This window comes from Rhipicephalus sanguineus, chromosome 5 (assembly GCF_013339695.2).
Source record: "Rhipicephalus sanguineus isolate Rsan-2018 chromosome 5, BIME_Rsan_1.4, whole genome shotgun sequence".
Lineage (NCBI taxonomy): Eukaryota > Metazoa > Arthropoda > Arachnida > Ixodida > Ixodidae > Rhipicephalus > Rhipicephalus sanguineus.
The window spans coordinates 85242809-85265434 of NC_051180.1; the positions used below are offsets into that span (position 1 = coordinate 85242809).

The window sequence follows — 22626 nt, forward strand, 5'->3', positions numbered from 1 at the left end:
TAAGCGACAGGTCATGCATTTATATACCAGAATATGCGTTTCATTGGCATGGTGTACTCTAGATTGTGCATGCATGCGTGCATGGCAAACATGCGATATATGGTGGACTAGATGCCATGGCATGAATGATTTCATTTGGCTCAAAGACAAACAAGGCGATGTATGCAGCTCTTTGCTGGCTGCTTCGCATTACATCGATTCCCACAATGCGTGGGATCTGCCTAATTTTTAGGTGTTATGAATTGCCTTGATCTCAAGAGCAAGACCATCCCTTGAATAAAGAGGCAAGCGCCGGCATCTGCGCCGTCTCCATATTCTGTCTACACTTTTTTGCTCTACATACGGACGCGAGCCACACAGGATAAACCTCTCCTGAGAAGCTGCCCGGTAAAACAATTCTGAAGATGCACACCGACCTGTTGCTTCACTTCAGTGGCAACACTGCGAAGAAAGTCATCGTCTGCGGGATAGAGGCTGACGGAGAACATCAGGTCTTGCCAGATCAGAATTCCAAGTTCGTCGGCGAGGTCGTAGAAGTAGTCTTTCTCGTAAATACCGCCGCCCCACACACGAATCATGTTCATGTTGGCATCCTGCGCGCATGAAAAACACCATTCCTTTTCTTTTCAATGCGCCGTTTCTCAGCGTACTTGAACACATGTGAAAAGCACAAGTAGTTGACGTACCGTCGCTAAGCCAAACATCAGAAGTTACGAAACGGGCTATGTCGTTGCAATGGCTGCAGTGAAAGTCATAAGCTAAAAAACAACATTACTGCGTACTAATTTCCTAATTTCCTAATTTAACGAACAGAACTTCAGTTGTATTTCTGGGAAAACAGTGAATGCTGCGATGACAAATATAATATTAAAAGTTCAGACATCTAAAAAGAACATTTGGACGAATGAAATGCAGATTCTTAGGGTGTGTTTGCTTTTTTGGGCATTTTTTTGTGTTCTTATTTACATTGTTTCAGTGGTTTTTTTTAATAGACCACGTTCTAAAGAAATGCTGTGCAGGATGATTGTGCCACCCAAAACACGAAGCCTCTCAAGAACTTTCGCTCACTAAAAGTGTCATTCACTAATCGAGCTGCATCTTGTACCATACGGTTGCATCAGCTAAAGGAAAGGTTTTTGGTCTTATATGCCCAAACCAAGACGTGATTATGAGATGCGCAGCAAGGGGCGGCTGGGGCGATATCTGGATTAACTTTGGCGACCCAGGATTTCTCAGCATGCATTTAAATCTATATAACTGGGTGTTCTTACATATTGCGCCCACGAAAATACAGCAGCCGAAGACTGAACCCGGCGTAACTCCATAGATGCTAAGCAACAACGGCGGATGCATCAGCTGTAGAATATACGAACGTACCCCTATTTAGTCGGTAGTAGCAGGGTTCTCTCCCTTTCGTAAGTAGGCTAAAGTCACGAAAGAAACATGGAAACTGTTACACTCCGTACTGGTATCTGTCGTTCACATTAATGTTCGCCTTTTAAAACGCTCTTATCCTTGAAACAGTCCGACAGGATACTTTGTTGTTGTTAGGAAACAGAGTGCGCTTATAATGCAGGGTAATGTTTAAGGCGAAAGCCTCAGATGCCTCATCAAACGCGAAAAGTGACCGTCGGCTTCAACATGAGTGATGCCAAAATTCATCATGTGATGACGTCACTATGACGTCACATGTAGTGTCACACGATGACGTAATGCATTCCCAGGATTTGCGGACATCTGTACGTGGCGCCATTTCTCGGCGGCAGCAACGGCGCCCTGCCATGGCCGAATGAGGAATATGCGAAACAAATCATATCTCTTAAAAAATACTAGTTATCAAAAACGACTCCGGGTTCTATACAGCAAAGGCCTACTAGAACATTTTGGTAAAAATGCAGTATCGCACTACAAGGCGTGTGGCTTCCCAGGACAATTGAACACCGCACATTAGAAACACATGAGGCCTCACTGTAAATTTTTAAGCACTCTGGGAAGCCACGCGGTTTGTTGTGCGACACTGTGATTTTAACAGAATGTTCAAAGAAGTATCTGCTGCATAGAACCGGGAGTCATTTTTAGTAACTAGCTTCTTTTTTCGTCATATATGATCTTTTTCGCCTATTTCTCATTCAGCTACGGCAGACCACCGCTGCCCCCGACTAGAGATGGCGAAAAAAATCCATTGTACAGAAATTGATCGAAGAAAAAATTAAAGGTTAAAGTGAACGCTGGGTGACAGAGATTCACGCAACAAAAGGAGGCCACGCCTAGGATGTTTTGGAGCCACATAAAGGCGCTAGGTAGGAAGTCTGTCACAATGCAACAACATATTGTAGATGAAGGAGGAAATCAATTGGAAGGGTGCGAAGCGCTAGGTTACATCCGAAAGGTAACAGTCGATTCGTTTAAAAAGATCGTTCAAGGGATTTCCGCGGTGAGTAAAAGTGTGGCGGAGAGAGCAACCGAGGAAGAGCTAGTACTTGAGAATTTCCACTGGAAAAAAGCCGAAGGAGAGATTTCAAAGCGCACTGCCGCGGGTTTAGATGGGGTTCCCGTTAGCCTCATTAACGAACTAGGACTTAACACTAAAGAAGCACTCCTGAGAGCCGTAGAAAAAATGCTTATAGGACAGGCAAATACCAGACAGTTGGCGAAAAAGTAGAATGAACTTAATCTATAAAGGCAAGGAAGAAAACGATAAGATTCGCTCGTATAGACCACTAACCAACATCGGTACTATACAGGTTGGCGATGCAAGGAGTAAAAATGAAAATAGAAACATGGGCAGAACATAACGATATTTTGGGAGAACTTCAGAATGGATTTCGAGTCGACAGGTGGTTAGATGATAACCTGTTTGTTCTCACTCAGTGTATAGAAATATCTAAAATAGAAAATAGGCCCTTGTACGTGGCTTTTCTAGACATCACTGGGGCATACGACAACGTTAATCAGGAAATTTTGTGGGATATATTGAAAGGAATGGGCATAGGGGACGACTGTATACAGCTTTTGAGGGAGATATACCGAGAAAATACAGTTTGCATAGAATGGGAAAGAATGAGTAGCAATTATACTTTAAGATCTAGGAACCTTGTTAAACCAAAAACACGAACTAACTACGGAAACCAACCCTTACAATGGCAAATTCCTAATCTTCTCAATGATGATCATGAGTTATTCGATATTATGGGACATTGTCCAACCCTGTCAGCATTTAGAAAAAAATCAAAACGGTACTTTCTCAGAAATTAATTTGTTTTGTTCGAGTGCTACATAACATTATTTTCTTAATCTATTTGTTGCTGTGCTATAAAAATATCTAGCTCCAATTACTGTAAACTGTATGTCTATACATCTTCATTTGTGTTTGTACTTATTCGGATTATTACTCTTTATAATGCTGTATTGAACTTGCTCATTTGTAATTGTGACAATTCTGTACATGCACATATATCTGTGTATATTGCTGTGTGTATCTTATTATTTTTCTCTGCAGTTGTCCGCTATTGTCTGCTGCACTCGTGGTGCCAGGAGCCTAGTCAGGCGTGTATAAACACGCCTTTTGTTCCGGCACCATGACAATTCATGTCACCATGTATTGTCAAAACTGTAAATAAACTTCAAACTTCAAGAGAACGTTGAGATTAGCAAGGGGCCGAGACAGGGGTGTCCTTTGTCACCGCTGTTATTCATGCTGTACATGGTGAGTATGGAAAAAGCGCTAGAAGGTAGCAACATTGGTTTTAATCTGTCACACAAACAGGGCGACGTGATGATTGAGCAGAAGCTTCCAGGTTTATTTTATGCTGATGATATTGTCTTATTTGCGGACAGTCAAGATGATATACAGCGGCTGGCGGATATATGCGGAAGGGAAGGTGAAGCTCTTGCACTAGAATTTAGTGTAAGGTAATGTGGATTGATGGTATTCCATGATCCCAATGATCAGGCGGTGTCAATACAAGGCCAAGAAATACCGAGGGTAAGCGAATACAAGTACCTCGGAGTATGGGTAAATGAGAGTGATAGACAGATGAAGGTACAAGAAAAAGCCTCGGCAGCAAAAGGAAAGAAGAATGCTGCACTTATAAAGCACAGAGCGTTGTGGGGATACAATAGGTACGAGGTGCTTCGAGCTCTGTGGAAAGGCGTAGTGGTTCCGGGGCTTACTTTAGGGAACTCAGTGGTGTGCATGAGGGCCGAGGTGCAATCGGGAATGGATATAAACCAAGGGACTGTGGGTCGCTTCGCGTTCGGTGCTCACGGGAAGACGACAAATGAGGCTGTAAAGGGCGATATGGGATGGGCAGGTTTTGAGGCGAGGGAAGCTCAGAGCAAAATAATGTTCTAAGAGAGGCTAAGGAATATGAAGGAGAGTGTATTGGCAGAGAAGGTGTTCCGTTATTTGTATAGGAAGATCGTGGACAAACAGTGGAGAAAAACAACTAGGAGGCTCTCTAGTAAACATACTGCTTGTAGTGTAAGCAATATGTCAACAAAGAGCGTTAAATAAAGGCGGAGAGGACTTACTGGACGGCAGCTATGGAGAAAAAACCGGCTCTGATTAACTACCGAAAGGGCTAAAATGAAATAAGGAGAGAGGCATTTTACGATAATTCAAGGGGAAACGCTTTACTCTTTGAAGCCAGATCGGGTTGCCTTAGAACGCGTTGTTATAAAGCGAGATTCAGTAAAGAAGAAGAACAATGCAGATGCTGTGGGGAAGATAAGGAAACGGCGGAGCATGTTCTGATTGAATGTGGAGATATTCACCCAGGTGTATGTTTGGGCACGAGCCCACATGGAGCCTTGTGTTTTAGGCACAACAATGGAAAGCTGAACACACCCGCGATTGAAATAAGAAACGGTTAGAGCATTGGTGGCAGAAAATGAGAGAGAGAGGACAAAAATTAATATTGGAAAAAATAAGGACATTCTGCCGTAAAAGGCAGAGAACTGGCAGAGAACTGTACCCACCCCACAACTGGGGTGGGTACAGGGGGAAGCCCACCTTGGCGGATTGCAGCAGGTCTCTGATGTATGTCTTCTTAACCCTCTCCGGAAAGATGTCCGCTGGAATCCAGTTGCTTCCTTTGGCAAATATTGGCACACCGTTGATTTTAAAGTAGAACTCCGCACCTTGAGTGCCGTTGGCTGGGAAGCACGCATCGAGAAAAGATGATAGATAGATAGATAGATAGATAGATAGATAGATAGATAGATAGATAGATAGATAGATAGATAGATAGATAGATAGATAGATAGATAGATAGATAGATAGATAGATAGATAGATAGATAGATAGATAGATAGATAGATAGATAGATAGATAGATAGATAGATAGATAGATAGATAGATAGATAGATAGATAGATAGATAGATAGATAGATAGATAGATAGATAGATAGATAGATAGATAGATAGATAGATAGATAGATAGATAGATAGATAGATAGATAGATAGATAGATAGATAGATAGATAGATAGATAGATAGATAGATAGATAGATAGATAGATAGATAGATAGATAGATAGATAGATAGATAGATAGATAGATAGATAGATAGATAGATAGATAGATAGATAGATAGATAGATAGATAGATAGAACGGAGTAGCCAGTGTACTTAACATGAGGTAGTCATATCAAGACCGCCTTTAAAAAACCTCGATGGAATTATTACATAGAAAGAAATAAAGTGATTATCGGCTCCATGTGTATAGCTACACGTACTTGTAGTTGCATGGATATTAACGATACATAGTGCATATTCGCTATTGCACGCACAACCACGATTGAAACTAAACGAAATTAAATCGAGAACAAACTTACTTAAACGCCCTTGAAGTGTATTTTTATAAGATCACACGCTCTTCATCGTTCGATAAATCAAAACTTCACGAATATTGAGTCACAAGTTTAAAAAAAATGAGAAATAAAAGAATTAATGATCTGATGATGTGACAAGCACGCTTAATATACAGTCCATGCCTCGCGGGCTACAAGAAGCAATCAAGCACTTCAATCTCTTCACTATGGAAACGATGATCGGAATACGTTGAAGGGAGACTTACAGATAGCATCTTCCACGAGTTCAACGGTGCGAAACCCAAATCTGATAGCCTTCTCACACTTCTCATCATCGACAGACATGGATACGTTGAGGTGGTACAGCTTCTGACTCCCGTAGCCGGACGGCCACCAGCGCTCTATTTCTATGGCCTGTGTAAGCAGGGGATCAGAGTTTGGCTGCTCAGTATCAAAAAACGTTATGACAAATTACAATCAATGCGTCGGTTCAAAAATACATTCCCAACAACCGTGCATGCATGCATCTACGCTAGCGGTCGATCCCCGACCGACCGACCGACCAATTCTTTTTTTCTCGTCTAATACTGTTCCCCGAGTTGTATCAACATTGTCTTTCACGTAATCCACTATACTGACTCATCCAGAGCACGTATCCCATCGCATTGATCGCGATCACAAAGTAGGTATCTTCATGCAAAAAAGCTTTTTCGACTAACTATATTTTGATTAGCACATTATAGTAGCTAAAACATACCTTATTGCTACTGATGACAGCATCAAGTTGCGTGATATTGTTACGGAAAATGACACGAGGGGTGACTATTTACAAGTGTATTTACACTGATGTGCACAGCATCGAGCAAGATGGAGGACAGCACCCACAGCAGACAGCCAGGCCAGTCCTCTTTGTCGTCTTCTGTACGCAGAATGTCTGGCTCTTGATGGGTTAGCTACGTAGCATTACCCCCGGCGGTAAAAGCGCCGTCTCGGTGCGCTTTAACCATGTTCTTCAGAAGGAGGGCGGTATTGTTTTAGCCGACTGACGTGCACTACGTCACTGGGCGTGTTTGCAGGTGGGCTAGTCTCGGAAACGGGAACGATCTCGTAGGTGACGTCCGTTACCTGGCGGACGATACGGTACGGACCCATGTAGCGGGATAACAACTTCTCGGACAGGCCAACACGACGAACCGGGCACCACAGAAGAACTACGGAACCAGGCGAGAAACGAACGTCGACATGCCTGCTGTCGTAGAGGGTCTTCTGGGCTGCTTGTGAAGCCGACAGCCTAGAGCGGGCTATCTGACGCGCGTGGTCGGCACGAGCGATAGCATCCCGTGCGTATTCGCTCGGCGGAGATGTAGTAGCCGGAAGTAGGGTGTCCAGTGGTAACGTCGGATCACGGCCATAGAGCATATAAAAAGGTGAGTAACCGGCGGTATCATGACGCGATGAATTGTAAGCGAAGGTCACGTGAGGTAGCGCCAGGTCCCAGTCATGGTGGTCAGATGAGACATACATGGAGAGCATGTCCGTGAGAGGACAAGTAGACATTGGAGGGTGCAGCGGCTGAACGTGTAGAAGTGGTAGGGCGCATGTAGGTAGAGTAGGTGTGGCGTGGTGGGTTTGACCAACGGCGACGGCAATAGCGAGAAACGTGCCCTAGCTGGTGAGAGTAAAAGCAGATAGGCTGGTCATCGGGTGTTCGCCATTTTGTAGGGTTGCGGAGGGGCAATGTAGGAGAGGATCGGCGAGCGTTGCCTGGGGAGTAAGGCCTTACTGCAGGGCGAGTCAGGGGACATGCGGATGGAAGACCGAGGTTTGCAAACTCTTGCCTGACGACAGCTTGAATGAAGGCCACCGATGGCTGTGAAGGGTCAGTGGTGTGTGTTGTGAAAACTGGTGGTTGGACGGGAGCAGGACAGGCAGCTTCAATCTCCCGACGAACAATGCGTGTGACGTTGTCATAGGTGGGCGGCTGGCGAGCGGCTTCACAAGATGAGGTTGCGGCCGTGTTGGGAAGCCGCGTAAACCTCTGAGTTATACGGCGGCTCTTGGCTTGTTCAAACCGTCGGCACTCTTTGATGATTGAGTCGACGGTGGCAACGTTGGTGTAAACAAGCAGGTTGAAGGCATCGTCTGCGATTCCTTTTAGCACATGCGATACCTTCTCCGACTCAGGCATGTGCTCATCAACCTGGCGACAAAGGGCGATGACGTCGTGAATGTACGCGACGTACGATTCGGTAGAGGTCTGTGCTCGGGTTGCCAGTTGATTCCGCGCAGCCATCTGCCGTCCAGCGGTGTTGCCAAAAAGGTCGCGGATCTTCTCTTTGAAAGATTCCCAGCTCGTAATGTCTGCTTCGTGCGTCTCGAACCACACCCGCGGTGGGCCATCAAGGTAGAAAAGTACGTTGGCGAGCATAAGGGTCGGGTCCCACCTATAGCTGGCGCTGATCCGTTCATACAGGTTGATCCATTTGTCAATGTCAACGCCATCCTGTCCGGAAAATACGCCAGGATCACGAGCAGGAGGTAGGACTACGTAGGTAGAAGCCACGGGAGGGACAGGCGGTGAAGACGATGTTCCGTCAACTTGTGACATGGTCGGACCCGCGATGATACGGCCGTTGCGGAGCTTCGTGATGGGTACAGGGAACAACCAGCGCCTCCACCACAAAGATGTTACGGAAAATGACACGAGGCGTGACTATTTACAAGTGTATTTACACAGATGTGCACAGCATCGAGCAAGATGGAGGACAGCACCCACAGCAGACAGCCAGGCCAGTCCTCTTTGTCGTCTTCTGTACGCAGAATGTCTGGCTCTTGATGGGTTAGCTACGTAGCAATATATTAGCTAACATTGCACAATAACTATTTTGATTTGCATGAGTAGATAGCTTTTTCTTCAATTCTTTCATTCTAAGTCCCAGTCCCTTCTGCAATACCAGTTGTCCCTGAGAGTGAAAAATAAATAAATATAAATAATAGAGTAGGAAGGTTCTTGTGGTTTCGTAATAAAACGGGTCAAACATTCAAACAACCTATTACTGCAACCACGCGAGCAAACTGTTGTGCACGCACAAAATCTTTCTGTAGTTTTCTGTATCTTTCTTTCTTTTTTTTTTGAAAAAAAGGGGGGGGGGTGATAGGGAGTTCAGCCTATGACGCTTCCTCACATAAGCGTGATGTTACACTAACGCTCGAAATACACGTGCGAAATAGGGTACTCACGCCTGGGATGCTGACGGGCACCGTCACTTTTCCACGGTAATCGTCACGCCACTTCCCGTGATTCGTCAGATTCGCAAAGTGCACCACTGAACTGTGCAAAACTGTGGCGCCCAGGCTGATCGATATGATGCCATGTTTCGGCGCATGCCGAGACAGCGTGAAGAAAACGCCGACTTCTAGATTCCATCTATATGCTTCGTATTTCGTTCCTGTATCGCCAATAAGCCACAGTAATGATGAAAATACTTCGCTACTATTTTATAATGCTATTACGAACACTACTACCGTAAGAGCATTTTTGTGCTTCGAAGAGCGGTGTTCAAAATGTAAATCACTTGAGTACGTACAAGACAGCGTGTGCAGGCCTTTGCGAGAAATGTATGACGAATTTAATAAGTGTTTTTTTTTTAAACCCGAAAGTAACTTACGCTTTCCTGAGTGACATCGCATTGAAAGCGGTCATGATGCGAACGCTAGTTATTTAAGTGCTCCCGGTCTTTCTAACACAACCAATAGCCTTAGATTTCTATGCAAGATTTATTTATGCAGACTTCTTCTATGCGGACCTTACTTTTCTGCACATTTATTAGCGCAGTGGAAATAAAGCGTAACAAATATAAACTGCCTGTAAATTTACGCTTCCTAATTTCGCTGCTACAATCGAGAAAAAAATGTGTTCGCGTTTAGACATGGTGGTTTATACAGGGAACAATTATTGTTGCTTTCGAAAGCAGTTATCACATGACGTGCATGTGTCTCCTAGCTTCTACTATGGTAAGCAAAGTTTGCCGCGTTAATCTACTTCGACGTCGCCCACGCCTCACACTCACGTTTTGGTGTCGTCGTCACAGTAACGTCTCGAATAAAAGCTTGGTTGTAGACCACTAGTTCAATCGGTTTCCTGTCAAAGAAATGGAGAAACATTTGCGGTCAACTATCCGATTACCGGATTGAAAGCTAATATTACCTCTCGACAATCTCCAAAGGATAACTTCTTTTGTATGCTCCGGGAGCATTTAGATTTCAGAACGATTGAAAGTTGGGATGGTTAGTGTAGGCTGATTTCAGGTGTATATTGAAAACACAAAAAGCAAAGCGTGAAGATGTGCTCTCGTATACAGATGTGTCGCATTCTTGATAACAGACCAGAATTGTCATCGCTTATAGGGGGGGGGGGGGCAGCCATATTGGCCGAGGGCAGAGCACCGGGTGTTTCAAGAAATGTGTCCAAAATGCTCAAAAAATCTGGGAAATGCGATACTTGTTCGATGCCTTCACAATTGTTTGTTCTGCAGCCGCAGGCATCATAAGATGTTCAAAGACATCATTTGGAACAGTAATTAAGCAAGTTAAAATAATTACCCTTTTAATTACCTCCTTTCTGGAATGCTGCACGGGAGCACAAAAACTTACGTCACAGCCTATACTCATTGCATGCATGATTGCGGCCATTTCTCGCTCGCCATTCAGCTGTGACGTAACCGAACCCGCAGCCGCCGTGCTGGCCGGACAGAATATCGGTAACATGAGGGCAAGATTACGCAAGCTTGTTCTAAACGCGGGTGCTAGAGCACTGACCAGATTCCGGTGGAGGGGAACGATGGACCCCAGTCCCAGCTGAACGAGCACGGCATCTTGCGAATCATGTTGACGTGGCACTGGCCCCTCTGTTCCGTTGGTGGACACAGAGGGTACACGGGGGTCGTATTGCTGCTCACTCGCAACTCGTGCTTGCGCAAGGCGTACCGCAGCGGCGACTCGCAGCTCACCACGATGCTATTGTTTCTCTGCATATGCGGGTCGCCAAAATAAACAATAAAGCAATAATAATAATTGCTGGGTTTAACGTCCCGGAACCACGATTCGATTATGAGAGACGCCGTAACGGAGGGCTCCGGAAATTTTGACCCCCTGGTGTTCATTAAAGGGTACCTGTAACACCTTTCCAAGTAACCATCGAATGGCTTAACTAAAGAAGTTTATTGCTTCAAGAATCGACAGCCGCAAAATCTTTCAGAATCCGTCAAGTACGAGCGGAGTCAGAGATTTGTCGCACGCTGTAATTGCTTTCTCTCTTCGCTCGTCCCGACGAAAGCACTGGAAGCTAAGCAGGGAGAGATGGCACGGGGGAAAGAAGTTACGTCACGCGCGCGTCATGACCTTGAGCACTTTTCCTTTTTGTTTTCTTCGAACGCGCGGCTTACTTTCAGTGTGATTGCGAGCGCGGGCACGAGACGGCTTCCTGCGACGGCCGCAGTAACTCTGCAGATCATGATGCTCAAATTAGCCAATGACATTGAATTTGGGTATACGGCGCGGTCTTTCGTGTATATGGCATCATTTGTAGAAAGAAGAGGGAACAATTTCTAGCTTACTTTGAGAATTATTTGTAAATTCCAGGCGGCATGCTGCGCCTAAAGTCCCTAGATTTGTCCTTTTTACAGGGAAAAATCTAGGGACTTTAGCTGCACCATAATGTTAGGCTCGCGTGTTCTCAAGAGCCTCGACTACCGATCAGCAGCGTTTTCTGACCATGCTAACAAAGTGTTCGGGGGCTCCTTTAGCGTGCACCTAAATCTAAGTACACGGGTCTTAAGCATTTTCGTCTCCATCGAAAATGCGAGCTCCGCGGCCAGGATTCGATCCCGCGACCTGCGGGCCACCACTCGAGCACCATAACCACTAGACCACCGTGGCGGGTGAAAAATAAAACAGCAATTCTTTGATATAATGTAAATGACTTCACACGACCTTTCGTTCATATACACAGCCTCAACGGTGGTGATATCATAACCATAGGCAGTTTTAAAATAGGGTACACAAAGCATTGCGCTAGTGATTGTCACCACTGCGCATGCGCCATACGCTATCCTCTTGGGTACCCACGTTAAGTGACCGCAATAGCGTATTGTACCCATTGAACATTATTTCTGCGTGCCCTATTCTACAACTACTTAATAATAAAATTATCGAACGCAGGTGCTGCGTTCTTGGCTAAGCTTCGCGGGTTCGATACCAAGCGCGGCGGTCGCATTTCGATGCCGGCGAAATGCTATAGAAACCCGTGCGCTTAGATTTAGGTTCACGTTAAAGAACCCCAAGTGGTGGAAATTTGTGGAGCCCACGACTACGGCGTACCTCACAATCATATCGTGGCTTTTGCACGTGGAACCCCAGAAAGTATTATATATTAGTTTAGCTCACAGTGAAAACAGAACGTAAACGAACAAACATTTTTTTTGTGGACATTTAGATCGTTATAATATTTTTATTCAGCGCTATAACATTCAATTTCAAGCAACTGCGATGCAACAGAAAAATATACAACCTTCGTCGAAGTTAACAGCTCAGTAATCGATACGCATCATCCCTAAGATATTCGGGAAGACATCACGTATCATCTTGGTAAAGCGATCGAGTCAGTCACACCACTCAATATTCAAGAACACGTGCACTACATAGCGTGTCACTGCAAAAAAAAGAAAAAAAGAAAGAGAAAAAAAATCCTGGAGCCATCCCAGTCGGTTGCAGTGTTCTCTGACCAACCGTCGTGGCGGCTTAGCCGTTGGCTTAGCAGCTATGTGACGTGGTGCTGCTCAGCATGAGGTCACGGGACCTAACCCCGAACACGTCAGCTCAACACGCAGACAGAGAACGTCATACCAGAATCCTCAATGAAGGACTCTGTTAAAACAATACAGCGTCGCTGTCCCGTATGTCGTCTTTGCACGGAGACGGGCTGCAGGTGAAAGGGTCACTACTCTACTAGTGATAATAAAAGCACTGCAAAACTCACCCTAATCATGGTCATCACTTCAACTTCGTAGCGGACGAACATGTTGCTCGTGTTGAGTACGTCGATGCCGTTCAACGTCACCGTGCAGGCAGTGTCGATGCCGTGAGCCACGAGCTTTACATAGCGGCTATATCTTATGTACCTAGGAACTGCGAACACGGCAATGTAAAAAAATAATAAATATATAAATAGCGTGGCACATTTGACAAGCGGTTCAGTGAAAACATGCAACTACGAGGTAGCTGCAAGTATGTAACTTGGGGCGTTCCATCTTCACTGTCTCTTCTAATAATGTCATTAATTCTCAGGAATTTTAAAGCCGCAACCACACGTACGCGCTTGGAACGCGCCAGCACGCGATGGCCCGCGTCAGCGTCAGCCGAGGGGGCCGGATTAGGGTGTTGTCAGGTTTCTTGCGTCGTGCGCCGGAAGCTGCTGAGGGCGTCGCGCGCATATGAGCAGCACGTGAAGCACAAGTCATTTCCGTGACGGCGTTTCGATGTGACACAAGTTTCTCCGAGTGGTGAGCTGCGCGCGTGTAGATGTCTCTATGCTGGCTGCGAGAGTGCTTGCGTATATATATTATATCCAATCAGTGTAATTGTCGCAGTGAAGTCGTGCACCGTTGTGGATGGCTTGCGGTGCAATCGGTAATTTTCGCAAAGCCGACGTAATATACCCCGGCATGCGGCATGAGACAGTTCAGACAAACCACAGGACGAACGATCGAGCAGTGTCCGTGCTCCGTCCAGATCCAGTGTCTCGGTACGTTACGTTAACCGTAAAACTTCTTATCCTCATCAAGAGCTCCAATGGAAACAGAACTGCACAACACTGCCTCGTTTTTCAAGAACATAGTATATGAAAGCATGGCTTCGTGAGCGACAAGCAAGCCGTAACAGCTCGCATGCACTGACGGCTCCGTTGGTGGACACGGGCACGGTAGGCCACAGCCCAAACTATAGGCGGACGCCTCGGCCGATGCCGTTTGCGATCCAGAGCGAGCTCATCGTGCAGCGCTTATTTTCGACAACACTATTAACATTTGTATTCTAATGTCGTCCATTAAAAAATCCAGTTAGTTTTCTCAGTGTCCTCGATGTGATGAACGAACGTGAAAGCGAAGTGAGCCACTTCGCAGAGACGGCCGGTGTCGTTGTCCATAAGCGAAATGTGCTCGCATCGGAGCGGTCGGGGCTCCCGATCTCGTGGGTATATAGCTCTGCTGTTGTGCTTTGCTAAAGAGACGCACTTTAGACATCACTTTATTCATTTAGGAATTATTTTTTGTCAACAAAGTGTAGCCATTCTTTTTCATGCCACCCTGAGCGGTGATACTGTCTAATGTCTTGGTGGCATTTGCCCGAAGCGCGTCAACTCATTAAACATGGCTCCGATTAAACGTGTAGCTGCGCACCGTCTTCCTCCATAAGAACGCGACGCGACGCCGATTCTATACGTCATGCGCTCACGCGTTATAACGCGTATGTGTGGCTAGGGGTTTAACTGTGTTCAATCATGATTCTATACCGCGGTATAACTCTTTTTTCGGTTGCCGAGTTTTAAAAAAAGCCATTTGACCACTGAAAGGCGCTGGAATATTAAAGCCAAGGATTGAGCGTTTCTGAAGTGCCCAGTCCTCGGAGCAAAGGTTCCTTCGTTATTCTGGCTTATATCAAAAGACAGCTAATCCTCGTTTGTATATGATTCCAGGCCCAGAAAAATATGCGCGAGTCTGGTATTTACCACTCGAAACAAGTTCTCAGCTTCGATAAGTGTACTGGAAAAATTGTCAAAAGTTGCTAGTGTTGAGCAATTTTGGCTCTTTGATGGCGCAGTTTCATCATATACCAGCTAGCTGTAAAATGGCTGACGCCAAGGCAAGCACGAGCTGCAGGTCTGCAAGACAGTGCGTGCATCGGCATTTCGTTCGTTCTTGCCTGTCGCGATTTATCGGGCCTCCCCTCGCACTTGCAAGTGTCGCTGTTTTCCTTAGGCATAATCGCAATTTACACGTCCATGATAATTTATCATCACCATTTATTGTCCCTTAAGGCATCGGCATTTTAAAAATCAGACCTTGAAAATTAGTTCGCGCTTTAAAATTTTAAGAAATCCTGTAAGATGTATGCTTTAGACTAGATTGGAAGTTATTGCGTAGTCTGTCTTTTCTGACTTTTCTTTTTTAACTCGTGTTCTATATTTTACCTACTGTGACTAGTATATTCAACTTGGCCATATAAGAAGAACACTGCTGTTACTTTCCTCACTGCTGCGTTTTCCCGGCTGTTACGTCGTTTTACACTGGACCCGGCACAGTTATTCCTTTAGGATCCAATGTAATGGAAACCCCTCTGTTGCGTCGCAGCTGCGGGACCATTCCCGTATGATACGTCGCGAAGTACGCTTTGAGCCGGCCGAGCGACCACGGAAGAGAGCGGACGTGTTGACTTTTCACGCAGCTTGGCCTGGCTTGACCGTAAGATTAGCCGCATGAGTGGCGCAAGCCACACGCACAACGTGTGCTTTCGGTTGCCGCGAACAAAGGCATAGTCTTCGAGATTCGAGTTGCAAAGATGGCGTGTATGACGTAATTGGTTTTAAACTTGTTTTTATTGCTCGCAAAAGTAAGGCCTTCGATAATGGCATTTTTTCCGACGTCGCATTGGCGTGGACTCATCATAGTTATTTGTCCGAGGAGTTCGCGCGGTTCGGGGTCGGACTCGTCGCGCTAGCCGTGTTGCGTTTGCCTAGTTATTTCACGCCTAAAACTGTTTGTGCCAAAAGAATCACATTTGTTGAATGAATTTCTGTGGATGACACCGTTCTCAGCTCCCTGGTTCTATCTGTCGGCTAGATCGTGGCTGAGCACGTCAGTGCGTGCGCCGATAACGAAGGTTAGGAGTTGATGGAGCAGGCGCCCTTTTCTTCGACGATCACTTTCGGGAGTACTTTCACCTTCGCGAGGAATTTCACCGTCTACGACGAGCCACGGTGATCTGACACGCCAACAGTGCTACATTATCGCTCGGAGACGCCGACGCATCCGGTGGCAATCTTGCGAAGGTATCGTCAATAGTGACCGCTTGCCAGGTGTCGGCCGTCGTGGCACTGGATTTATTAAAAGGATATGACTCTGCATGTTCGAAAAACTTTTCGTGCTGCTCCGATATACGTAAACACACCAGGGAACGTTGCACGGTTTTTTTTTTTTTCATGCGTTAGCATTGAAATATTTTGTACCATTAAATATTGTTTTTCTTGTTTCTCGGCTCTTGCGTTTCCCGGGTCTTACGTTTATTTCTTACGGTCCCTTCAAAAACGTATTAGCGGGGTTCTACTACTAGAATTACTGTAAGAATTGTTCAGTAACAAAACTAACTACAGTTTATAAACTGATAAAGCTTTGTGCATTTTGAAAGAACACCGCTGTTGTTACGCCCAACTCACGTTGGGCGTAACCGGGCGCAACTCCAGGGTGTAAGGTTAGGCGTAACTCTTGCCTAACCCTGTAAAGAGGTTAGTTCCCCTATTTAGTCACGATCACCCGGTAGCACCTTTTATAGGAAAAGAAAATGAATGAATGAATTACACGATCGCGATAAGTCAACGCTCCGTTTCTGATCAGTGATTTGCATGACAATGAGCTTTCTTTCTTTTTTTATGTCTTGGGAATACCTACTGTGGAAACCCATTGAAAACGCAAAAAAACAAAATATTTTTAGATGCTTACCTACAAAGCTTCTGTAGAATTTCCAGCTCTCCCAGCCAACCCATTCGTACTCGACATCCCCGTCGCCGTAATACGGTTCGCCTATTACACCGGCCATACTGAGGTCCGTGTATATCCCTCCAGGCACAGTGCTGGGTACGGTGATAGCTGCGTATTAAAACAGACGTGAAGATCCACATATGTAGTACGTGACGGCAGTTACACATTCATAAGTTTTTTCTGCTTCCAGTGCTATGCGTGATTAATTTCCAATGTGTGTGTGTGTGTGTGTGTGTGTGTGTGTGTGTGTGCGTGCGTGCGTGCGTGCGTGCGTGCGTGCGTGCGTGCGTGCGTGTGTGTGTGTGTGTGTGTGTGTGTGTGCGTGCGTGCGTGCGTGCGTGCGTGCGTGCGTGCGTGCGTGCGTGCGTGCGTGCGTGTGTGTGTGTGTGTGTGTGTGTGTGTGTGTGTGTGTGTGTGTGTGTGTGTGTGTGTGTGTGTGTGTGTGTGTGTGTGTGTGTGTGTGTGTGTGTGTGTGTGTGTGTGTGTGTGTGTGTGTGTGTGTGTGTGTGTGTGTGTGTGTGTGTGTGTGTGTGTGTTCACATATACTATTATATTTGGTGTATAATACTACATGCGACTACCCCTGCCCCCGGCATCGGTCCACGGAGCGGCGAACCTCGCCATCTGGGTCGCCCCCTCTGAGCAAATGGGAAAGCACTACCTCTGGCTTGGGGGATCTGTTGCATTATTACACTGACGCGTACCGAACAAATGTGACGCACTTACAGCCGTTGCTGTTGCTGACTGTCCAGCGTCCATTCAGTGAAAATTTTTCGAATCCCAGCGCATTATTCACAAATACAAGGAGGCACGACATCTGCACAAGGTACGCCATTGCTACGATTCTTTGTCCTCCTCCTCATTCGTTGTCTAATTAACAGACGACGATGATGATTTCCTACATCGCATAGCAAGTAATAGGGCTGCTGTAGCTTCAGTGTGTACATAACGGAAGAAACTTTTCGGCGCAAATTGATTAAGAACGAAAAAGATGCAGATGCAGATGTAGATACTAAAATTTTGGCTCGCACCCATCCTGGGGGATTGGCCAAGAGTCGTGTGGCTAAGATAAAATATTTAAAATACAGAAAAGAAAATCATTGGTTCTGTTGTTTAACAAGAAGATTTTGTTAAGAATCATTTTTTTACACAAAACAACACGACGGATGCAACCTACGTTCTTCGTCCTCATTCCATTTGCGCCGAAATGTTTCTTCAGTTATGAACGAATGACAACAAGCTGAAACCAAGATTCAGCTAGTTGTTCAAAGAAGGCAGCAATAATAAATAAATAAAGATAGCGCAGCTTGCACAAAGTCGTGCAAGGCTGCGTCACGGCAGAGCTGGTGGAAGAAGAGGACGAAGATTAAGAAGAGAGCGAAGAGAGTGCTGTTTAGTCATACTAGACAATTGGATGTATTAGTAACTAGGTTACGATGTCTTGTGTCCCCGTTAAATCTATATATTCAGACAGGGCTGGTCTGGCGATATCTCCCCTATGTCACTTTTGTTTAGACATGGAATCAATATAGCACTATTTTTTAACATGTCGCCCATACAGATTACCAAGAAAAAGACTTCTTTGATCCCATTCGCTAACCCGGGGCTGAACTTCACAATTGGCAGTGTGCTTACCTTCGGTGCTTCAGCTCTGGCCTTCAGCCAAAGGAACGCGTTTGATGCCATGTACCGCACGAAACAAAACGGATACGACTTTAAGTTTCCACTTGTATAAGTATTCTTATAATAGAAAGAAAAAAATTCTTTTTGTTGTTATTTTTATTATTATTTTCTTCTTAATATTATTCTCATCCTAATTTCTATTCGGCACAACGATTAAAATGTCTGATCTGAATGTTTGAAAAGCAATATTGGACTCTTTCCTTGTTGAGTACGTTCTTTCTTACATTTATTTATTTATTTATTTATTTATTTATTTATTTATTTATTTATTTATTTATTTATTATTTATTTTCATAGTCATCAACATTCAATACTGAAAATATATTTTTTTTAATTTTCATAGGATCAATTCTTGGCCAATTCCCCGGAGCGGGTGTGAGCATATGGCAGAAAATACAACCCAGTGGCGATTCAATGAATGAATGAATGCACAACTTTATTTTTCCCTGATTAACGGGAAAGGGGCAATGGGACAGAGGGTGGGGGGAGGACCTACTTGAAGTAGGCCTCCTCTACCCTCTCAGCCCACGCCAGGATGGCCTCCTGAATGTCGGGCCTCGAGCTGCGCAAGGCAGCCTCCCACTGCTCCTCACGATTCAAGTATTTACTACACCTACCGCAGACAGGAAAACTTTACATGTTGGAATTCTGTCCATGTAGTTACACGCTCCGTGGAATCTCTGCGTATTGCAGTCTTCAGATATCTAATCGTTGTGCTGTACGCTACTTTCGGAGTGCAGAAATTATTGGTTCGTTCAGTGAGCCTCGCGCCGAATTATTAGCCACTTCGTTTAAATGGCTGAAGCCGCAAGGGAAGCGCAGAAGGAAAGAAAATCTCTTACAATCACCGCACCACTTCCTTTGTATCTTTTTTTATTCATTCTCGCAGTTAATTGTCTTATAGTTCTCCTGCAGTACCCCATAATGCCTTACAGGCATTAAAAAATAGCTGTTTCGTCTGATCGTGATGAAAGTGAGAACATTTTATTATTACTCCTTCTTTTCTTTCTTTCTTTTTTTTGTAACAAAACAGGCGACGTATGTTGAAATTCTGAGAAAACACAGGAAACGGCGTCATCCACTTTGTCAACGCGGCAGCCTTTTCAACCAACAATCTCAGCTTTCTGTCATTCTAAACTGCGACTTTTCCATACACGAATGCAAGTCAGCGTTTCTTTTCTTTAAAAAGTAGGCAAGTAACTGTGGCGAGCCTTTAACCGAAAAGTACAGAGCACGAAATGTGAGCTTTCTACGAAGCTTTCTGCGGTTCCGGCGATCCCGATGAGGTGGACGTTGAGGATTGGCTGGCAGACTACGAACGTGTGAGTACTCGCAACTGATGGGGCCCGACTCTAATGCTGGCCAACCTGATGTTTTATCTCAAGGGAACTGCCAAAGTGTGGTATGAGAACCATGAAACTTAACTCGGGAGTTGGGCAACGTGCAAACAGAAAATGTTGGACTTGTTTGGGAAGCCCGTCGGACGAAAGATGGCCGCGAACAAAATGCGCTCGTCTCGGGTGCAGGCATCCACAGAATCGTACGTCTCGTACATAGAAGATGTGATGTCATTGTGTCGCAAAGCCACTGCCTAGATGCCGGAGGCCGACAAAGTTGGACATATCCTTAAGGGGATTGCTGCCGACGCCTTCAATCTTCTAATATGCAAGAATTGCTCCATAGTGGACGCCATTATAAAGTAGTGCCGGCGCTTTGAGCAAGATAAGAGCCGGCGCATTGACAGCGTGTTTGCCCGACTTCCCAACACGGCTGCAACGTCGTCTTGCGAAGATCGCGCGAGAACGCAACCGCCAGCTACAGCTTCCCCAGACCACGTCACTCGAATCGTACGCCGCGAACTTGAAGCCATGGGCCCTGCTCCAGCTTACGCCGGTGCCGGTGATACAACACCGATCACTGCGCCCATGGTTCAAGCCATCATCCGTCAGGAGCTCGCCAGCATAGGCTGTGGTATGTTAGTTCCAGTTTCGGTTTCTTAAAAAGTAGTTTTGCCCCTAGGGGGCACCACCATGTACATATATGCGCGGCACTGTGTGAAATAAATCAGTTCCCGCTTGGCTACCGGCTGCTGCTGTTCTTCCTCCCGGCCGGCGCTTCGGGCGCCGTGCCCTTTGTTCTCCGGGCGTCGCGTTCGACGTCCGATACCACATTTGGCGACGAGTTCTACGAATCCGCGTGCATCAAGAGATAAGGTGGGCATCCGGACTTATTTATTGTGCTGTCGTCTCAGCACCCTTGCCTGATATCCCACCACTGCTGTATTTTACACGTTCGACTTCTACATTTCTGACTTTTCGTGCCGGTGTCAGTCACGAGGCCTACTCACGCTTGACGTCTCTCCTGACCTGCTGGACGCTCTCTTCGGCAAGCATGAACGCCGCTATCCCTCCGCCTCCGTTTCTCCAGTGCCCCGGCGTACCACCTATTCCATGGAGACAGTGGCGTCCTGTGTTGCAGGTATACATAGACGCCGCGGCCAGGGACGCCTCGCCGGAACACAAGAAGGCGCTGCTTCTGAACGCCTTAGGCGTCGAGGGACTGAACACTTATCTGCGTGCCGCCGAAGATGAGCAGCAGCCGGGAGCCGACCGGCCAACTCAGGAGGAGACGCCGAACGTGTACGACGCAGCCCTTGCGCTGCTCAGCCATCTTTCCGACCCTCAACCGGACGCGGCGTGTCTGCGCGCCCGCTTCAAAGCTCTGTGCCAGGGACCGGACGAGTCGGCGGTCCAATTCATTCACGAAGTACGCCGACTAGCCAAGCTGTGTGAATTCGGCGCGGCGAGCGACATCCTTGCTTACGACCAGATCGTCTCTGGCATCGCGTCGCCGCAGCTGAAAAGGACTTTGTACAAATTGGGCAAGGACTTCACCGTGCAGAAGGCGCTCGACATTGCAAAGGAGGAGGAGCGCGTTGACCGAGCCTTGCTACAGTTATCCGGAGTTCAAGTCGACACCGTGTCGTCGCGTACAGTTCAAGATGGCGGCGCAACTCGCCGAATTCGTCAAAATGGCGGGCCAAATGGTGGCCGTCCTCCCCAAGCTTCGCCGCAAGATGGCGCCGGCGGGACTTCGTCTGCGTGCACCTCCTCGCCCACCACTGCTGCGGACACCTCCTCTCCAGCTGCGCCGCCGGGTCGCGCGGGTGCCTGTTACCGCTGCGGATCGACGCGGCATTGGGCCAACTCCGCCGCCTGCCCAGCCAGGAGCCGGACGTGTTCGCGATGCGGACGTCGTGGCCATTTCGCGCGGGTCTGCCGCTCTACTTCGGAGTCTCCGACCGGTCATCAGGGCACATCAACGGTGACCAATACAGTTACTGTCCTACAAGTGGACGAACCGGTCACCGCTAGCGGACTTCATCTTCCCGTACGGATCAATGGATCCATTTTCAATATGCTCATCGACACTGGAACGGCTGTGTCGCTACTTAACGTCCAAGATTACAAGCGGTGCTTCCCGAACATCAAGCTTCTTCCATCAAACGTTATCCTGAAGAACTATTCGGAACAAGCCATCGTGAATTATGGATACTTCAAGGCTTCCGTTTCCTACAGCGGCAACGACGCCTCCATTACCTTTTACGTTACGGACAAAGGCAATTCACTACTGGGGTTAGATGCCATCCGAGCCCTGAAGATTATCATCGAGGGTGAGACGCTCTCCTGTTCCGTCGTCGAGCCATCGGCACTTCCCGTCAATGCAGCGTTGGAGCCTCATCGTCCGTTCACTTCGGACTCCAGTCCTGCAGAGCATACATTGCTTCAGCATGTTCGTCGGCAGGGCGTGCCAGCAGTGGCATCCGGGTTCCACTGGCGCCCGTGCCGGCTTCCTCGGCAAGGGACTGATGCCCCGACTCAACAAGAGGCTCATGCAGTCATCGCAAGGGCGAGCTCATCGAACGGCAGTGCCCCTATTGTCCAGGTGAACATGTGTCGCGATGAATTTTTTCGCACTGCTCGTGAACGTGAATTGCCGCTGTCTAATGCCCCTCAGAATTCATTTTTCATACCTACTCAAGTGTTCTATAGTCAACGGTACATGCATGCCGATCTTGCAAATGCTCATTATTGTCATACTTGTTCTGACGGTTCTTGCAAGGGCAATGCTTACTTTCCTGCTAATGACAGTGTACTCGAGCCACAGGGCTCCTTCGCGGCACCATTTCAATGTCCGGCTGTGGTGCCCAGCCAAAATGCTTCTTTTTCTTCTAACATACCTTCAGTTGAGCCACCAAGCTCCTTAACGGCACCGGTTCAAAGTCCGGCTGTGGTTCCCAGCCATCATACTTCTACTGAGTG

The 22626-nt window shown here is 46.6% G+C and overlaps 2 protein-coding genes across 2 annotated transcripts in view; one reads left to right on the forward strand and one right to left on the reverse strand.

Moving 5' to 3' along the window:
• LOC119394783 (beta-mannosidase-like) overlaps nt 1–20697 on the reverse strand; it is a 163995-nt gene extending 143298 nt beyond the window's left edge. The window contains exons 1-3 of the mRNA XM_049415987.1: nt 20652–20697; nt 16583–16729; nt 12850–12998 (exon numbers count right to left, since the gene is read on the reverse strand). Coding sequence (XP_049271944.1) covers nt 12850–12998; nt 16583–16729; nt 20652–20697 — 342 coding nt within the window. The remainder of the gene's footprint in view (nt 1–12849; nt 12999–16582; nt 16730–20651) is intronic.
• The window catches only part of LOC119393937 (uncharacterized), a 635915-nt gene that overhangs the window by 61487 nt on the left and 551802 nt on the right, over nt 1–22626 (forward strand). The gene's annotated exons all lie outside the window — the stretch shown is intronic.